General features: G+C 45.1%; 1 protein-coding gene across 2 annotated transcripts in view; it reads right to left on the bottom strand.

Moving 5' to 3' along the window:
* Window positions 1–3,687: 3,687 nt before the first annotated feature.
* The window catches only part of LOC122815126 (zinc finger protein 85-like), a 383,598-nt gene continuing 367,065 nt past the window's right edge, over window positions 3,688–20,220 (bottom strand). For both annotated transcript variants that reach the window (XM_044087376.1, XM_044087377.1), the window contains one exon: window positions 3,688–4,952. In XM_044087376.1, coding sequence (XP_043943311.1) covers window positions 4,306–4,952 — 647 coding nt within the window. In that variant the 3' untranslated portion in view covers window positions 3,688–4,305. The remainder of the gene's footprint in view (window positions 4,953–20,220) is intronic.

The following is a 20,220-nucleotide window of genomic DNA, read 5'->3' as shown; positions in this document are numbered from 1 at the left end:
CAGTGGACCTCCTCAACGGGAGAAGCTGGAGAAGATAGCAGAAAAGGGGATTCCTGAGGGAATATGTCCTGTGGCCCTTGCACCCAGTGTCCATTAGATGCGACTTGTGATACCAGTGTACCAGAGGAGGGTGGAGGTATAGACAGTCTAGTATAGCCAGCAGCAGCGAAAGCCTTCTCCATCAGTTGGAACGCTGGTACACCCGAAGAGGAGTGTATGTCTAGAACAGAGGTCAACCCTCCCCTAAGTGGCTCAGCCTGCTGACCCGGAGTCCCTGGATGGCTGTGGAGCAGCAAGCTATGCGTGTCACAGCTGACATCCTGGGTCATAGCAAAACTTTCCTGCCACGAAGGCAACTGCGGTTCCTTAATGAGATCCATAAAGGGAACCGCAGAAGGGGAAGACTGTGCTATATCCACGGACTTCAAAGGCAATGAAGGAGGAGAATAAAAATGGGTCTTTGGAGATGGGTGATCACCTCCCAAGGAAGGACAGTTCCTGAGGGGGTGGGATATCTCTGGCCAAGAGTACCTGGTCCACAAGATGCAACACATCATGTTCGGAAAGGCTTCTAGTGGGCCTCATGGAGACTGAGGGAGAAAGACCTGTCCACAGAAGAGGCAGACTCGGTACCCATTTCATCTGACCGCACCGAGGACAATGGTGCAGAGAGAGACTGGACTACTGCTGTCTGCACCGAAGAAGTCATCGGTGCCGAGGTCATTGTCTGCACTGACACAGGGATCGGTGCCGAAGTGGTTGTCGGTGCCAAAGCTGGAACCGACAAAACTGGAGTCAACAACAAAGGCGTCTGTTCCAAGGAAGATCTCGGAGCCAACGTGGTCAAGGTCTGCGCCGACTGAAAGGTCAGTGCCGATACAGTGGTAATGGTCTGAACTGAGGAGCCCCTCGGTGCCGATATATAGAAGGCTGCATGAGAAGATGGAACCAAAATCACTAATGGAGCCAAAGGTCTCGGTGCCGAAGGTCTAGGCACCAAAAGCACTGGGGTTGACAGAGAGCTCTGGAGCCAAAACTTTAGCCTTTTTAGGTTTTGGTTGGCGGGAGTCCCCAGCCAGGGACGAAGGCAAAGATTTAGTCTTAGTAGGAACATCAAAGGTTTTCTTTTGGGCTGTAGAATGGGTTGAGACCTCCGACCCAGAAATAGACTCTGAAAAGGGGGATTTAAGAAGTCCCTTCAGTAACAGCTTGTTTTTCCTTTCCAACAAGGTTCTATTAGAAAAGTTCTCACAAATAGTACAGGGAGGGCCAACAGACAAATGGGAAGCTACCAAACAATAAACACACAAAGAGTGCGCATCAGAAGTAGGCAGTTTGTGTCCACAATCAGAACACCGCTTAAACCCCGGACTATCCTTCTTATCTGCCATGACAGTAAATTAATTAATAGAAAAGGTACCAACAATGGTACAAGAGAGTACCCGAAGGTATGAAAGAAAAAGGGAAAGGGATTACCAATGATGGTAAAGAGAGAATACCTCACGATAAAACCTGAAGAAATTATGATTGCTAGATGTGATAGGGTAAGAGACAATAAAATATGAACTTTTCTGACAGAAAAGTAGTCTGTAAAGCTATTAAACAACAATTGACTATACTTAGCTCAAGAGAAGTAGCTTGAAATGACCAAATGGCAACATGGCACATGAAATCTGAGGTAACAGGGAGAGGGGGATTGTGGGTAAGAGTTTAGCTCGAGAGTTTGAAGCTGAAGCGAGCTTGGAAAATGGCCGGCTCGGTTCCGAGCTCGGAACCGATACCCATGCGTAAGGAATGAACGAGGATTAACAATATCAGATCAATTGTTATGATGTACTGTGTAGTACCTATCTTTACTAAGCAGCACAATCAATGACAGGAGTATGACAAACTTTATAAAAATATATACTCTGCCAACAATAAAACTAGAGTAATAAAACATTCTGCATGCAATAAAGGACCATTTTCTTAATTTTCACTTGGTAACTTGCCTCACACGTTCTCGTTTTCTTGATAAAACATCTTTAACCAGTACTGCTGAAGTTTCATTCCAGTACAAGCTAACATTTCACACAGATGAAGGCTTGTTGAAACATATTTTTCTCTTTTGTCAGAAGATACAGCATTCTTTGCACGGATTCTTCATCTCTGTAGCTTCCACATCTCTGTCATTTAATCCTTCTAAACGACTATTTTCAGTACCAAGGCATGAAAAGACCCTGTAACTAATTCAGGGCAGATTTCAAGCTCCTAAAATCAATAACTGCTTTTACTTTTATTGTGTTTATCTCAAATCTACTGCTTACCACCAGTGGTTTGTGTAGGATGCTTTCTCTGTTAAAATAGATGGCTCTGTAGCGCTGGAAACACATTTATGCAGATCGTAAACATTCATCTTCATTACCTGAAGTGCCCAAAGGACTTTTGTATTTACCTTTATGTCCCCCTTCTATATTACTTTGGTTTCAATTTACATGTCCCAATATTTTATATCTCTCTGGTTTTCTATACACAGAACAATGCAATCACAAAGGCCGGCTAACTTATTAATTAAAGTTAGCTTTTGTTCTTACCTGGTATTCTCTTATCTACATTAGCTAGTCACAAGGTATGCCGACAAATGTACCTTTTCATTATTAGAGAAGCTGCATTTTTCATATCTCCAGCATTTCGTATAGATACTGTGAGACATGTTCTGGACATTCTTCTTCTTCTTCCAGCTTTTCCTGGTTAGGGGTCGCCACAGCGGATCATCTGTCTGCTCATGATTGGCAGTGGAGTTTTACAGTGTCGAGTTGCCAGCCCGGCGCCCAACCTTCCACAGAAGGCACACACTCACATCTAGGGCCAATTTAGAGTGTCCAATCCACCTACTGCATGTCTTTGGGATGTGGGAGGAAACCGGAGCACCCGGAGGAAACCCATGCGACCACAGGGAGGACATGCAGACTCCGCACAGAAGGCACCCCAGCCGAGAATCGAACCGGAGAACCTCTTGCTGTGAGGCGGCAATGCTAACCGCTGCACTACCGTGGCCACCCATGCCATAATCATTATGTCATGTTTTGACTTAAATATATCCTTTCTTAACCATTCATCTGTTAGGTCACGTACTACATGTCTATGATTCTCTACATCTGCCAAAATAACTATGCACCTTCCTTTAAATTTTCCATTTCTTCTCCTCTTCTCTGCTGATACCAACACTAAGATTATTTTCCTTCCATTCGTTCTTATTTATTTTATATTTTATTTTGTGCACTACTTATTTTTGCTCTGCTGTAATACTTCTGCTAATGTAAGGGGATATCATTTTAGACATATTTTCTTATTTGTCTTCAGACATAATTCCTCCAAGCATTTTTGGAGCCCCCTTGGGACATCATTTTCAGCAGCCCAGCCTATAGTGCCCTACATCCATGCTGGGTCTACCAGCCTGTTTCCCACACCTAAACTGCACTCCTATATAGCTGCAGCCACTTGTGGATCTTAAGGGTGTCCTGGGGGCTCAGCTATCTTTGCTTCCATCCTGGTGATGTTTTTTTCAGATGCCCTACCCACTCCTGACAACTGCTTCCCATGCTCCAATATTCACTTGAGGACAATTCCCCACTTTTAGACCATGTCTCCCCTAAGGGAGTGTCATCAACAAATGCCCACCCACCCAGGATGCCCATCCCTCCCAGCCACTCTGTTATTCCCCCCGAGCCACTAATCACACACAGGCTGGATGGGAAGTGATTAGGGCTTTATCCTGCTACACCATCAGTGTAGCCATAGTTTCTCCAAACATTGAGGGAGGTGTGAGAATTAAGGCTGTGACAGGAGTGAAATCTGTTTCTGAGACTTAGCATACTTTACAAAGTTAATGTTTAATACTATTTCTTCTCCAAATCCAGATGCCAAATGAACAGATCAATCCATTTCAGTATCTTTGCTCAGCACTGCAGTGGTTTCAGCTAGCAAAGCCAGAGACCTTACAATACTTTTACCTCTCATCAGTCAGAACACTTTTGTTACCGAGGTAACTAGACAGATACTCAATGCTTTAGTCTTTTTTCCTCTATGTTTTGTTTCTGCTGTCTTTATAGTTAGCATCTTGATTTCCTATGGAATCATTACTTTTTTAAATGTTCTTCTTTCAGGTTTAAATTGTTGCACTGTTAGAGTTTTTTGTGATGCAGCCCAATGTATCGCACTCCCAAGTCACAGCACGCAAACTTCATAAGATCATACTTCAGTCTCTGCTTGCAAAGGTGCTGTCCTTGCCCATAAGATATGCTCATACTTGTCTGTTTTGGTATTTCATATTGCATTATTAGAAGCAGCAATGTGAATCGTGTCATGTTTCATGAGGTAGGTCTTCCTTGTAAAACTTGCATTACATTTGCTACATTTATATGGCTTCTCTCCAATGTGTGTTTTTTCATGAGTTGAGAGATGACACTTCTGTTTATAACTCTTTCCACATGTGTCACATTTATATGGCTTTTCTCCAGTATGTGACCTCTTGTGCCTTAAAAGGTAACCCATCCGTATAAAACACTTACCACAAGTGGAGCATTTACAAGGTTTTTCTCCAGAGTGTATTTTTTCATGCTCTGAAAGGTTAAACTTACGTGTAAATCTCTTGCTACAAGTGGTACATTCATAAGGTTTTTCCCCACTATGCATGTTGTGAATTGCCTCATGTCTTGTCAGGCCACCTTTCCGTGTGTAGCCCTTGCCACATGTGGCACACTTATACGGCCTCTCACCGGTGTGACTTCTCAGATGTATTTTTAAGGCACATCTTTGTATATAACTTTTGCCACACATGGTGCATTTATAGTACTTATCTCCATTCAGTTCTTGCATCTCTTCTGAAAAGCTCTTTCCATTTGCTGAATTCACACAGTTCTTGACAGCAGATTGTTGACTCTGAATTTTTCTTCGTTTTTCAAGCCTGTTAACTAAAATAATAATATCTTTTTAATTATACATGTAGTAATCTATGAAAACACTTCATTGTCTTAGTCAAACTGTTTCATTATAAGTTTTGTGATAACATAGCTCTGTGTGTGTGTGTGTGTGTGTGTGTGTGTGTGTGTGTGTGTGTGTGTGTGTGTGTGTGTGTGTGTGTGTGTGTGTGTGTGTGTGTGTGTGTGTGTGTGTGTACATCTCTCTCTCTCTCTCTATATATATATATATATATATATATATATACTTATATTTATTTATTTTTCTTTAAACAATTACATTTTATTGCAAGGTTCAACAAAGAATAAATTGAAATTTATAAATTCTACATAAGGAGTAATTTAGAGGAACACAGAATTTATAACACAATGAATGAAGTGCTTGGTTCTTCAGTAAGTTTTAGTGATCTGTGCACCAAATCTAGTTCCTTCGGGATGCTATCCCTTCCTGTTTATTCTAAAACTCCTGGAAGACAACCATCCTGCTGGATCAGAGACCAGAGGTCTATCTGCATCACAAGTGATCTGGGTTTGGGAATGTACCTCTAATTCCTCAAGAATTGAATAACTGGGCATGGTAAACTAACCAAATGTCTTCCTTTTCTATCATGGAGCTACTACCACTTACAAGACTCCTAGAGGGGTGCAGAAGAATAGATGGAGGGTCCAGAAAAAGGGAAGTTGGCATGTACAACACCTAATAATTCATGTGCAGAAACACAAGCAATGTATGCCATATGTTACTCCATGTCAAGTCAGAGTAGCATTAGTGGCACAACAGGTTAAACCATGGTTCCATCTGCTTGAGTTTCTGGTAGCTCAGGTGGATGCTAAAGATCCCACAGGCACCTACTGAAAAGAACAGGGGATGTTTCCAGATCCCCAGGCCAAATTTCCCTTAACAGTATAAATACCACCTCAAGTCTCCCATAAAAGAGGCTACTAGCACAGTGGGATTAACCCAGTCAACAAGGAAGAACTAAAATTAAAAAATAAATAAATAAATAAATGCCACATGCCACTACATATTACACGCAGAAGCACAAGCAATGTCATATGGCACCACACACCATGTGCAAAAGCACAAGTGATATATGTTACACTTCAGTGAACATTAAATTCAGAAGCACAAGTGATGTCATATGGCACCACACACCATGTGCAAAAGCACAAGTGATATATGTTACACTTCAGTGAACATTAAATGCAGAAGCACAAGTGATGTCATATGGCACCACACACCATGTGCAAAAGCACAAGTGATATATGTTACACTTCAGTGAACATTAAATGCAGAAGCACAAGTGATGTCATATGGCACCACACACCATGTGCAAAAGCACAAGTGATATATGTTACACTTCAGTGAACATTAAATGCAGAAGCACAAGTGATGTCTGTCACATGTCACTGCACTTTACATGCAGAAGCACAAGTGATGCATTTTACATGGCACTATACATTAACTGCAGAAGTGTAAGCATTGTCACGTCACTGCACGTCATGTTCAGAAGCACAAGTAATATATGTTACATTTCAGAGTACATTTCATGCAGAAGCATAAGTAATATACATCACATGTCACTGATGTATATCACTGTACATCACATGCAGAACCACAAGCAAATGTATGTTACAGCACTGCACATTACATGCAGAAGCACTAGCTATGAACAGCACAAGCCATTGCACATTATATGCAAAGCACAAGTGATATATGTCACATGTCACTACACTTTATGTGTGGAAACATATCTGACGGATGTCACATATCACTGCACATAACATGAAGAAATAAAAGCAACATATGCCACATGTCACTGCACATCACATGCAGAAGCACTAGCTATGTATAGCACACTTCATTGCACATTATATCCAAAAGCACAAGTGATATATGTCACATGTTATTGCACTTCATGTGTGGAAACATACCTGATGGATGTCACATATCACTACAAATCACATGCAGAAATAAAAGCAACATATGCCACATGTCACTGCACATCATGTGCAGAACAAGTGATGCACAATACATCATTGCAAATTACATGCAGAATAAGACGTAATGTATGTCACGTCACAGAACATCATGTGCATAAGTACAAGTGATGTATATCATGTACACTGTACATTACATGGAGAAACATAAGTGATACAAGTCACTGCACATCACGCTCAGAAGCACTAGCTATGTATAGCACACTCCATTGCACATTATATGCAGAAACGCAAGTGACTGGAAAAGCTCATTCAGACTCTGCCATAGCTTCTTGTAAGGGAAAGGTTACTTTGATTTCTTGTTATTTTGTACTACTTTTATCATCTTTTCTATTTTGTACACTGTGATTTGTTTTATTTACACTGTGTTTTACTTGTATTCTGCCTTTAATTGCATATTAAAACTTGGAGAGAGACCACAGCTGTGTCTCTTCTGAGTCAGACATAATTTTTTCACACCCTCCCACTCTGTTGCTGTTATGTTCTTAAACACAAATGTCTTTCTAGTTGCCTGCCCCTTATGTTAATATCACAATGGGCAGGATTCACGAAGGCTTGCACGGAGTCTAAGAGTAGTGTAAGACTCCATGCAGCCTTCGTGATTCAGGAACAGCCCTAAATTCCGTGTAAGAGACCAGCTAAAACGCCTCTTACACGGAGTGGGCGTGGACATGCTAATCACCTCACTTGCAGCTGAAAGGCATGCAAATGAGGTAGATTAGCGATCCAGGAAGCCCAAAGCAGCCCATGTAAGAGCCGTTTTAGCTGCAGAAACGTACTCAGTTGACAACTGAGTACATTTCTGCAAAAAAACACAATGGAGCCATGTCAGCTCCAAATAAAGGGTGCATATGTGTCAGGCAGCATGCCAATGGCCAAATATGTGGCCATTGGCAAGGTACCCCGATGCAAATATAAGAAATAAATATTTTTTTTTCGGCGATGTTTAAACGCAGCGCAGCCCCGCGCAAACGGGCTGCGCTGCATAAAACATAAAAATGGAGGTTATAAACCCACAAATGTGGGTTTTATGCAATACATGGATTTACAATGCAGGGACCAGCAGACCAAAAACAACATGGCCACCGTTTAGTGGTTGCTAAGGGGGGAAGCTGAGTCTAAGACATGTAACTAAGCATTAGTAGGCAATCTGATTGTAAATGAGTGTTAGGATACTGAATTCCACTGTCACATAGCAAATAAGCACATTCTGAGTAGTGTAAGAGATACATAAGGGGGAGGAATAGAGTAGGAGATACGTGACATCACAGGGGGAATGGCAGAAAGAAATGCAGTTCATTGGAGGTCACTGTTACATGACAGATGTCAGACACATATCATGGAAAGAGGAGTGCCACAAGATAAGCATGGGAAAGTCAAGAAATGGAAGGTGTACACTGTTGCTTACACCAAAGTTTCTTGCTGGGCGTGCATGCGCACATGTGCGCGCCATGAGGCGTGAGTAGGGCAGTGTGCACGTGTGTAAGGCAGACTGGCATGTGGGAGCCTGTAGGCAGACTTGTAAGACTGTTTGCGCTGGTGTGAGCGCATTTTAACCCGAATAAGCAGATTCTGAACCGTGTAAGCATGTGTGCACGCGTGTAAGCCACTGTGAGCGTGTTTCTGCTGGTATGTGCGTTGCTCCCCCCTGAGGAAACAGAAAGGAAAAAGGAAGCAACAGAATTAGTAGGAAGCTAGCAGGGAATACTGCTGGAGCTAGCAGGTGAAAACAATTAGAAGCAGGCAATTACACAGGCAGAATAGTAGCTCAGCCAAGCACTTAAATCTCTGCAAACAGCAGTGCAGGATGTTTCTCTCAAGAGACACTGCAAGACAGGAGTAAGCTATTAGAAGTGAAAACTGAAAAAGCTGAACTCAGAGCAGAAATGCTAGGGGCTGCCATAGCTTTCATAAGGAGACATAGGCTACTTGCTGAGGGTGGTGACAATGCAAATGGTGCCAGACAAAGTACAGTTTTGTACCTACCATAAATGTAGATGTCCGATAGATATGCAACTGCAGTCCTGACATATGGGTTGTCCTGCCTCAGGCAGCCCTTCGGTAGGCCGGATTCCAAAGTCTGGGTCCGGCGTCGGCTGATGTCGCCTCCTCCCCGACGTCAGAGCGGCTGGGGTATAAAGGCATCAGCTGGCGCCATCTTCTTCAGTGTTTCTTGCCCCAGATGCCAGGTGCCCTCCAAGGAAGGCTAAATTTTGTGAATGGATAAACAAAAAATCCAGAAATGCACAACAGTAATAAACAGATACACCATAACAGATATCCCCAGCTTATAGGGAAAAAAGGGGGGAAAATGGACCCAAGGGAAAAAAAAACAGAGGGGTAGGAGGGAGGGAAAACCTGACTGCAGTTGCATATCTATCGGACATCTACATTTATGGTAGGTACAAAACTGTACTATGTCCTTCAAGAATGCAACTGCAGTCCTGACATATGGGTTGAATACCATAGCCAAGCTGGGGGTGGTAGGACTAAGCAAGAGATGGTGTAGCTAGAAGGCCCTGCAGGACTGCCGAAGCAAAGCCTGCTCGGGATCTGGAGTATAATGGCAGGTTGTAGTGTTTGGTAAATGTATGCACGGAGCTCCATGTAGCAGCCTCTAGAATATCTTTTGTAGCCACTCCTCTTAGAAAGGCTGTGGATGTGGCCATGGCTCTGGTGGAGTGTGGTCTAATATTGCCTGGCACACATTTTCCATGGAAAGAATAACAGAATCTGATGCCGTGTCTAATCCATTTTGAAATAGTTTGCTTGGTGACTGCCTTTCCTTGTGCCCCAGCAACATAGGCTACGAACAGTTGGTCAGACTTCCTGATAGACTTGGTTCTGTCCAAGTAGTAGCGTAGTTGCCTGTGAATGTCTAAAGTATACAACAGCTTTTCCCCTTTATTTTGAGGGTTAGGAAAGAAAGTAGGCAGGTGAATTGCTTGGTTTAGAGACACCTTGGATATTACCTTAGGCATGAAGGAAGGATTGGTCCTAAGAGAAACTCTGTCCTGATGAAAGATGAGGAAAGGAGGAACTGCCATGAGGGCCTGTATCTCCGAGACTCTTCTTGCTGAGGTGACTGCCAACAGGAAAACCATTTTCCAGGATAGGAATTGCATTTCTGAAGATGCTGCTGGTTCAAAAGGAGGAAGAGTTAATTTTTCTAAGACATAGTTGAGGTCCCATGCAGGGATTGGTTGTTTCCTTGGAGGTTTGATATTCTTTATAGCCCTTAGAAACTGTCTTAGCAAAGGGTGCGAAAACACAGGTGGATCACAGTTGTAATGTGCTGAGATAGCTGAAGCGTGGATTTTGATGGAAGAGTATGAAAGGCCACTGCGAAACATTTCTGCCAAGTATTTTAATATCAGAGGTATGCTCATCAGGGATGCATCCTGGCCCTTGTTGACATTCCAGATGGTGAATCTCTTCCATTTGGCCGAATAGGTTTTTCTGGTGGAAGGTCTGCGTGCCTCCAACAAAATTTCCTGAACTTCTTTGGAGAGGGAGTCATGGATCCCAGTCATGGAACTCTCCAAGCTGTCAGCTTTAAGGTTTGCAGCTTCAGATGAACAGTTTTGTAGTTGTGCTGAGTCAGGAGCTGAGGCCATGGTGGCAAGGGCCACGGTTTGGTGCGAGTAATGCTCAGTAGCAGCGGGTACCAGTGTTGCCTTGGCCAGTCTGGAGCTATCAAGATTCCTCTTGGCTGTTCTGCCTTGATCTTCAGCAACACCTTCGTGATTAAAGGCAGGGGAGGGAATGCATAAATTGTTAGGGCATTCCAACTGAAGGAAAGAGCATCCGTTTTCCAAGCTAGAGGATGGTAAATCCTTGTGCAAAACCTTTCTAGATGATGATTGAGAGGAGTTGCAAAGAGGTCTATGTCTGGCCTTTCCCATGCAGTTGTTATTTGTGAGAAAATGCATGGGTGCAGCCTCCATTCGTGTGGATCTAAGAAATTTCTGCTTAACCTGTCTGCCAGAACATTGTCTTTGCCCGGAACAAACTGGGATTGCAAATAAATGTTCAGTTTCAGGGACTTTTCCCAAAGAGTCATTGTTAGTCTGCAGAGGGGGTAGGAATGAGTGCCCCCTTGTTTATGTACCACATGACAGTGGTGTTGTCTGTCCTTATTAACAGATGGCCTTGCTGAAGAGATTTTCCAAAGGCTTCTATTGCATGTATCACTGCCAACATCTCTTTTAGGTTTATGTGCTGATGCCTTTCCATGGGAGTCCATTGCCCTTGGATGCATCTGCCATCCATGTGCGCCCCCCATTCATGGTCTGAGGCGTCTGTTGTAATAGTTTGACTTGTGGGAGCTTTGCTGAAAGGCATGCCTTTGTTTAAGTGACTTGCTTGAGCCCACCATAAAAATTCCCTTTGTAGGCATGGTATGAGAGGAATTATGTGTTCTAGGTTGTGGCTGTGTTGAGACCACAAGCTTTTGAGGTACCATTGTAGTTTTCTCATGTGTAGTCTTGCCAGAGGGATTAGAAGAATGCAAGATTCCATGAACCCCAGGGCCTGCAGGGTCTTCCTTGCGGTCAGGTGTGTTAGCTTTGCTAGGCTTTTGAAGTAGTCTGTCAAATGCTCTTGTTCCTCTGTGAGAGAGGCCATTTGTAGCTGTGTGTTCAACTTTGCTCCTAGAAAAATAATCTCTTGGGATGGCAGTAGTCTTGATTTTTGAATGTTGACTGTGTATCCCAAAGCCTGTAGCAACTGAATGACATAATCCAAGTGTTTTGTCAAGGTTTGTTTGCTGTCTGCTTGTATGAGGCAGTCGTCCAGATAGGGGTATATTTGAATCCCCTGTAGTCTGCAATGTGCCACTACTGATGCCAGGCATTTCGTGAATACTCTGGGTGCAGTAGATAAGCCAAACGGCAATGCTGAGAATTGATAATGCTCTGTTCCTGCAAGAAATCTGGGGTATCTTCTGCAACTGTGTCTGATAGGGACATGCAGGTATGCCTCCTTGAGGTCCAGAGTAACCAGCCACGACCCCTTGCCCAACATGGGAAGAAGTTGCTGTAACGTCAGCACCTTGAATTTTGGCACCATGAGAAAAGTATTTAGTATGGACAAGTCCAAAATAGGTCTCCATTGCTTTTCTTTTCTTGAAACAAGGAACAGTCTTGAGTAAAATCCCTGGCCTTGTTCCTGAGGAGGAACCTTCTCTATTGCTTTTATTTGTAACAGCCTTGAGACTTCTCTGAGTGCCTCTGCCCTTTGATTTTGTGGCAGGTTTGGCATGCCTTGTCCTGTTGGTAAAGTATGGAAGTGGAACTTGTAACCTCTGTCTATTATGTCCAGAATCCAATTGTCCTTTGTTATAATGTGCCAGTTTCTTGAGAATAGAGATTATTTTCCGCCTAAAGGTGCTTCTCTTTGAGCCTTGGTAGGCGGAGTGATAGGTAAGTCATTGTGATTGTCCCTGTAGTGCAAGTGAAGTACCTGTGCCACTTCTTTGATTTTGAGGTTGCCACTGGCGGCCCCTGTAGGAGCCTCGGTATTGCCCTCTACCTCGTGCACGCCGGTTCTTTCCCCTTTGAAACTTGTTTGAGTCTGGAAAGGACCAATTCTTTGAAGGCCAATTCCTGCTGAATCTGGGTGGCTGAACCTGGAGGAAATCTTTTACTGTCTGTACTGATTTTGCCTTCTCCTCAATAGACTTCAACACATCCTGAGCATTAGCACCAAAAAGCTTCTGTTTATCCAGAGGTGCGTCCAGGAGCTTTACTTTAACATGATCCGGCAGTGGCTGCTCTTTCAACCAAGCATGTCTACGGATAACAGCCCCTGTCATAGCTGCCCTACATGAAGCCTCCAATGCATCATAACCACACTGAAGAAAATGGTTGCTAACCTGCTGTGAATTATGAACCAAATCCTGCAATGCCTTTCTATCTATAGGCTCAGGAGAGGTTAGCTTTTTCTGCAAATCATCCAGCAAATAATCCTGGTACTTAAACATATGAAAAAGGCAGTTAAGTGACCTCATAGCAAGGGTGGTAGAGGTATAGACTTTTTTACCCCATCTCTCCAGGGACCTTGCTTCCCTGTCAGCTGGTAGTGGATTTTTGGCAGAGGAAGAAGCCACTCCTTTGGGGCCCTGTGAAATAGTTTCTAGATCCACAGTTTGGGCCTTAAAGAAATGCTTGTGAGTGTCAGGGACCCTGTAATATCTGTCTGGCTTGACAGGAGCAGAAGGGAGAGAATCAGGGGAAGCACTGGAGTCTGAAAATACATCATCCAGGACATCCAAAACTGGAGGGATAGCCAAAGGCCTGTGCTGGGGTAACTTGAGGAAGGTACGGAGCCTTTTGCTAGAATCAGAAAATTCCTGACCTTGCCACTTAAAATGTTCCCTCATGGAATGGAGGACTTCACCGAAAGAAAAATCCTCTGGAGGAGAGGCAGAGGGAATTGATTCCTCAGCATCAGAGTCTTCATAGGCTTGGAAGGATCCTTCTTGGGTATCTGAATGCTCTGAAACCCCAGAGGCTTCATCTGAAGAGAGGTCGTCAGCCTGCTCAGTTCTTGGCCTTTTTTCTGCAGGTGGCTGAGAACCTCTGTCTGGATCGGGCTGAGACCCCCTGATAAGAGAGATTAGATCTGCAGCAAGAGACATGATCTGTCTATCAGAAGAAGGGGCCTGTGAGGCAGGCTTAGGATGGGCCTTGGCCTGGCTGGTGGCCTTAGCACGTGCAAAGGCCTTGATGGACATGGATACAGGAGGCCTAGCTGCCCCACGTGCAGGGGTAACCTTGTCAACAGGAATGGTGTTGGGTAGATCGAGAACTTCTTTTTCTGGAGGAAAATCAACAACTGGCACCGGTGTAGACTCCGAGACCGAAGAACGTGTTAATGTGGTGTCGTCGGCCTGGAGCGGTTCAATAACCGCTTCCGAAGGGACCAAAGCACTCGTGGAGGGCTTAGGAGTAGTATCGGTAGAAGACGCGGGCCGAGGGTGTTGGTCCCGGTCCTTACGTTTTTTGGTAGTTTGCGCTGTCGGTTGTTCCGATAGCATGGTGTAAGCGTAGGATTCACCAAAGAAGTTTTCGGCAAATTCTGCCCGGCGCCTGAGAGTGCACTTATTAAAGCAAGCACAGGCGGCACAGGCCGAGACGTCGTGGTCTGGGCCCAGGCAAGGGAGGCAGTAAGAATGGAAGTCCTTATGAGGTATTTGTTTACCACAAGACAAACAATTATTAACTTTCTCAATTTGTTCTGACATCGGCTGAGGCAAGAAAAAATGTTCCCCAACGGGGTACTTAGCTTTTTAGATGACTTCGGTAACTGGAAACACAGGAGCTGACTGACCGGCACTTGCGAACTGCTTCTGCTTCGGGCACTGCGTGGCAAGAAAGACTGAAGAAGATGGCGCCGGCTGATGCCTTTATACCCCAGCCGCTCTGACGTTGGGGAGGAGGCAACATCAGCCGACGCCGGACCCAGACTTTGGAATCCGGCCGACCGAAGGGCTGCCTGAGGCAGGACAACCCATATGTCAGGACTGCAGTTGCATTCTTGAAGGACATCCCACAGTGAGGAGACGGAGAAGAGTGTACAGGCCCAGGGTCACCTACCACGGGTTACATGAGCTGGAGATAGTAGAGCACTATAGAGTGGACAGAGACCTCCTGCAGCAAATTGTCGAGCTGTGCAGGCCACGCCTCACACACAGAACCAACAGAGGGGAACCCATCCCAGTGGAAACCAAGGTATGTGTTGGCCTAAGAATACTAGCAACAGGTACCTTCCAGAGACCAACTGGTGATATGATGGGGATATCACAGGCAACAGCCTCCAGGGTACTGCACCAGTTCCTGGATGCCATGTCAGCACATGTCGGTGATCATGTATATTTCCCCAATGCTCGTGAGGTATTGGCCAGCAATATGCGTCTCTTCCAGCAAATAGCGGAATACCCTGAAGTAGTGGGTGCAATAGACTGTACGCACATACGCATCAAAGCACCAGCTGGTGAGCGGGTTAGGGCCTACATTAACCACAAGGGCTTCCCCTCCATCAACTGCCAGGTCATGTGTGATGCCCAGGGCATAATAATTAATGGTGTGCTTGCTGGCCTGGGAGCTACCATGACTCCCACATCTGGCATTTGACGCAGCTGTACCAGACATTTGCCAATGGGGACATCCCACATGGACACCTAGTGGGGGATGCAGGTTATGCACTGGAGCCGTGACTGATGACACCCATCAGAAACGCACACACACCTGAACAGGAACGCCATAATGAGGCACACGCACAAACACGTAATGTAATAGAGCATGTGTTTGGGCTGCTCAAGTCACGGTTCTGGTGTCTGGACACATCTGGTGGAGCCTTGCAGTACTCACCAACTACATGTACCCAAATTGTCATGGTATGTGCTATGCTACATAATATGATCTTGCGAAAACAGCTGCAACAGGACCAGCATAGGGCCGGGCCAAACAGCCCCCCACCATTGCCAAGGCCATCACAGGCAGAGCGTGACTCGGAGGAGGAACAACCTCAGTCTGCCCCAGTAGGCAGAAGGAGGCATGCCCAGTATGCCCTGGCCTTGGCAAAGAGGCAACGCATAGCACATACACTGGCTCAGTAGGAACCCTGGGAATGATACCCCTCTCTGACTCACTCATATAATAACAGGGATGCCTAAAATGACATAACCTGCTCTCAAACATGTACAGGGAGTGTAGTATGTGCATCTAACAGAGTCAGCCCTGCAGCACCACCTGAGGCATGAATGCCGTGTGTTAAGCAATGTAACACCATGTAGTATATGCACACTTGATGACCCTGACTAACATCCTACCCTCAACAAGCATGATGCCACAATATGACGATGAGATGATCAATTACAATAATTGGCTGAAGTATTGCAGTTAGTCAAAGGGGATCCAATGTGTGCCAGCCTGGGATGACATACTGAGCATGACACGATGCTCCACCTGCTAGGGGTGGCGTGCACCTATCAGTCCAGGCCTTATGGATACTGGCAAAGGCTGTTGTTACCCACAGCTTGCCCTGAATAGGTAAGGCTCAAAACACAAACCCACCTCCATAGGTATCACAAGGGATAAGAACCTAGATGTAATGCTACCCAATGCCAGAAGTCTAAACAGCAAGATGCATGCAGTCTAAACTCCCCCAGTATGGAGAATGTTGATATCTGTCCTGTAACAGAAAACTGGGTCAAGGCTCACAACAGCACCCTAACACTACCAGGTTACACCTCATACTGTGCTGTACAGCCTCAAAACATGGAACAAGCTACAAAAGGAGGATGACTAGCAATAATTGTCAAGGATAACCACACCTCCATGTTGGTACCACAACAAGAAGCAGCATGGACTAGCCATGGTCAAGTAACAGTGGCTAAAACTGCCTCCTAGCTTATAGCCTGCTACACACTACCGTCCTAACACCAGGAACTGCACCTGGCCTATGTTGGAATACATGAATATATCAAGCCCTCCAAACCACATTATACTGGGTGACTGAAAATACCCAGACATAGACTGGGAGCATTATACTAGCTCCAACACTGTAGGACAAAAGTTCCTAGAATCCATAAACCAAAATGCCCAGGAACAATGTACCACTCCCACAAGAGGGGTAAGCATACTGGATGTGATAATCAGCAACATGGGCACTGGATGGCAAGATGAGAAGTGTATCCCTCACTGGTAAGACCAGACCATAGAGTAATCACACTGGATATACACATCCTGACCACAGTCCCTGGCCAGAAAACCACAGTGAAAAACATGTGTAAAGCAAAAGTTGCACTCCTCCAAACTGATGTGTAATACATTAAAGGCCCTGTGCAGGTGCAAAATATGGGCCACACCTCAGAACCTGTTATACAGGCATTCCATGAACACTGCCAGGAATGCTTGGATTATGCAATCCCAAATAAAACCAAGACACAATGCCATACACGCAGGCATGGCATGGTGGACTCCAGCCATTACCAAACCATGCAAGAGAATGAGGAAGCTACTACATGATAGAGCAAACATAAAAAGGGAAGTAATCACTGATCAGTAGTATGGCAATAAAATATGTCCACACATACAATCCACTAAGGCCAGCTACAACAAGTTGAATCTGTGACTCTTGAGGCAATGTTACACCTGCCCCAAGTACACAGAAAACCCTCAACTCCCCCCAAGAAATACAAATATATGTGAGAGATGCAACCATTTATCCAAACCGGAGGCTGAGCTCCCTCAACTCAGTACTGTCAAAACTAGTCAGGAGGAGAAGGTAACCACACACACCACAAACCCAGTCCCACATAGACCTATCACAACTGCAAACCAAAGACATAAACACAGAAAAACATTCCCGGAGGCCCTAATTACAAACACACCACACCAACAGAGGCCTCCAAAGCAGACACCCAAGCAACCACAACCTCCAAACATAGCACATGCAACACATAGTACACAAAGTTGGTGTGCCAAACAGTCACAGGCCAGAAGGAGAAACAACATGCCTGATACAGTTGTAATAGGTGACTCCATAGTCAGACACACTGCTGTCCCGCTCACCAGACTGAACAAGGGAAAGGGTACAGTAAGCTGCCTGTAGGCTGCTAAAATACACCACATAACACAAGTACGCAGGTCACCCCAAAGCAAGTAGAAATATGATGCAGTCATTGCCCATGCTGGCGTGAATGACCTGAGATGTACCTCCCTGGACTACATGAAAAGAGACATAGATGAGCTCTCCAATTATGTAGTCCAGGCCGGTATGACACTGACCGTTTGCAGAATCCTACCCTCACCAAGAATGATGCCACAGTACAAACACAGAATGATCAGCTTTAACAAGTGGCACAATTACTGGTGTTATTCCAAGGGGATCCAATGTCTGTCTGCATGGGATGTCATGCTTGACAAGCCACGCTGCTGTTCCAGGGATGGCTTGCACCTGTTACCCCTAGGTGTCTGGATATTGGATAAGGCTTTTGCCACCTCCATACAGCCTTTGTTAGGCAAGGCTGAAAAGACTAACCCACCACCCTAGAAAACATAAGTGGAAAGAAACATAAGGGTAATGCTGACCAATGCCAGACGTGTAAACCTCAATATGCCTGCTCCCGAGGCCCTCCACAGTATGGAGAACATTGATGTCCGTGCAGTGACAGAAACCTGCAGCAAGTCTCCTGTCAGCACACCAGCACTACCAGGTTATACCTCATATCATGCGTTATGGCCCCAAAACCTGGACCAAAACATAAAAGGAGGGGGAGTATCCATATTCAGCACAGACACCCATACGTCCAGGTAACTGACAATGCACGAAGCATCGGAGACCACCCATGTGCAACTAACCATAGGCCAAACTGCTGTACAGTCTGTAGCATGCTATAGACCACACTCTCACACACAGGAACCCCAACCAGCCGTCCTGAAGACACTGGACAGTATGAATGTCTCACCAAATACCAAATAAGATACTCACAAATTACCACATAGGTGGTAAACCTTTATGTATGGAAGGAGTAATCAGGGACCTAGGGACACAAGTGGACAGTAACCTGTTATGTGACACTCACATTGCCAACGTGGCTAGGAAGACTGTCTATATTGGACACCGTATCATGAAAGGATTCACATCTACGTCAACAGAGGTCATTGTGCCCCTATACTGTTCTCTTATCAGACCCATAATCTAGTACAATGCCTCATTTGGGATGTACCTTACCTGACACCTGCAGCAGTTAGAAAGACCTCAAAGGTACCTCACCAAGAGGATAAAGGGTCTCAAATATATGTCATATGCTGCCTGGCTGTAGACACCCCAGCTGAATGCAGTCACATACTGCCTACACAGAGGCGTTGTATGCCTGTTGTACAAGGCCATGTCCAACACAGGAGTAATGGACATGCTCCACACCAGAAAACCCAAAGCCATCGGAGCTGAGAGTGAGAGATGTCAACCTCAACACATAATGAAATAGGATGTGCTGGAGGGACAGATACATAACCCAGAGGCTCCCTACACCCTGGAACAGAATCCCACTCCATGTTAGGCAGAGCCCCTCATTGACACTCTTCAACAGGAATCTTGCCAAGTGGATGGATGATCGTAGATGTACACTGGGGGTCTTCACTGTGTCACGTCCAGACAGAAGCACAGTAAAGTAAATCATAAATGGCCATAATATTCACATAGCAAGGGGTGGCGAAAGCCACACACACTCTGGCTAGGCTTATAAATGCCCTAGGGTGGATAGCCTAATATGAACCTATGAAGATACAAATTGTACGGGACACTTAGGATAATCACAAGGCTTTCTTAACTGATGGTAGGAACCTTGTTGGGAATTCACAGATATGCTTTGAATCACTCAAATATTACAAACAACATACCAAACACAGACACATATTGCCAACATCCAACCTGACAGGTGCAGTGCAACCCCCCCCCCCAAATGCAAAATATCTATCCCAGCAGACTGCTGGCCCCCTGACATTGCAGATGCTGAGGTAACAGCCAGCATCTACAAAGCAAAACACACAGCAGCAATGGTATGAGATGGTGTCCTGGGCTGAGTCCAAAATGGACTCCAAGAAGAATGGAATGCCAAATCACACTACTGCTCAATGTCAGCCTTACCACAGAGCAGTGTGCAACAACAGTGGTCCTTCTCAACAAAGGTGTTGCCTGAATGGATGCTGCAAACTACCACCCCAGAATCCTGACAAGCTTGGTCTGCACAGCAATGGAAAGGATCAGCATGTACCGCAGACATAAAGATATTGGGGACCTACTGACACCGGACCCTACCCAGTGTGGCTTTCTTAAGTGCAGATCCTGCCCCTTAAACATGTTTGACTCATTTGAAACAGTCATTAAGGTCATTGATGAGGGCAATGTGGTCCACACAGCATAGCTGGACTTTGCAAAGGCTTCGATACAATACCCTACGTGTTCATTATAGATAAGCTCACCAGCTTAAATATAAACCCCTATGTCAGTAGAGGGGTTGCAAACCAGACCAAGGACAGAACTGACATGGTCAGACATGCTGCAGCCATGTCAGACTACAAACCAGATATAACTGGCATCCCACAAGGCTTGGTCCTGGGACCTCCCTCATTTGGTATATATGTCCCATAGGTACAGGCCAACATGGAAGGACTGTGTCTGAACATGTTTGCAGAGGACTACAAACTGGCCACCATATCTGACCCTCCAGCTGACACAAGCATCACACAAAAGG

This window comes from Protopterus annectens, chromosome 11.part0 (genome assembly GCF_019279795.1).
Source record: "Protopterus annectens isolate FY-2018-M chromosome 11.part0, PAN1.0, whole genome shotgun sequence".
Lineage (NCBI taxonomy): Eukaryota > Metazoa > Chordata > Ceratodontiformes > Protopteridae > Protopterus > Protopterus annectens.
Note: the sequence above shows the minus strand (reverse complement) of the source record. Positions and strands in the feature narration are given on the sequence as shown.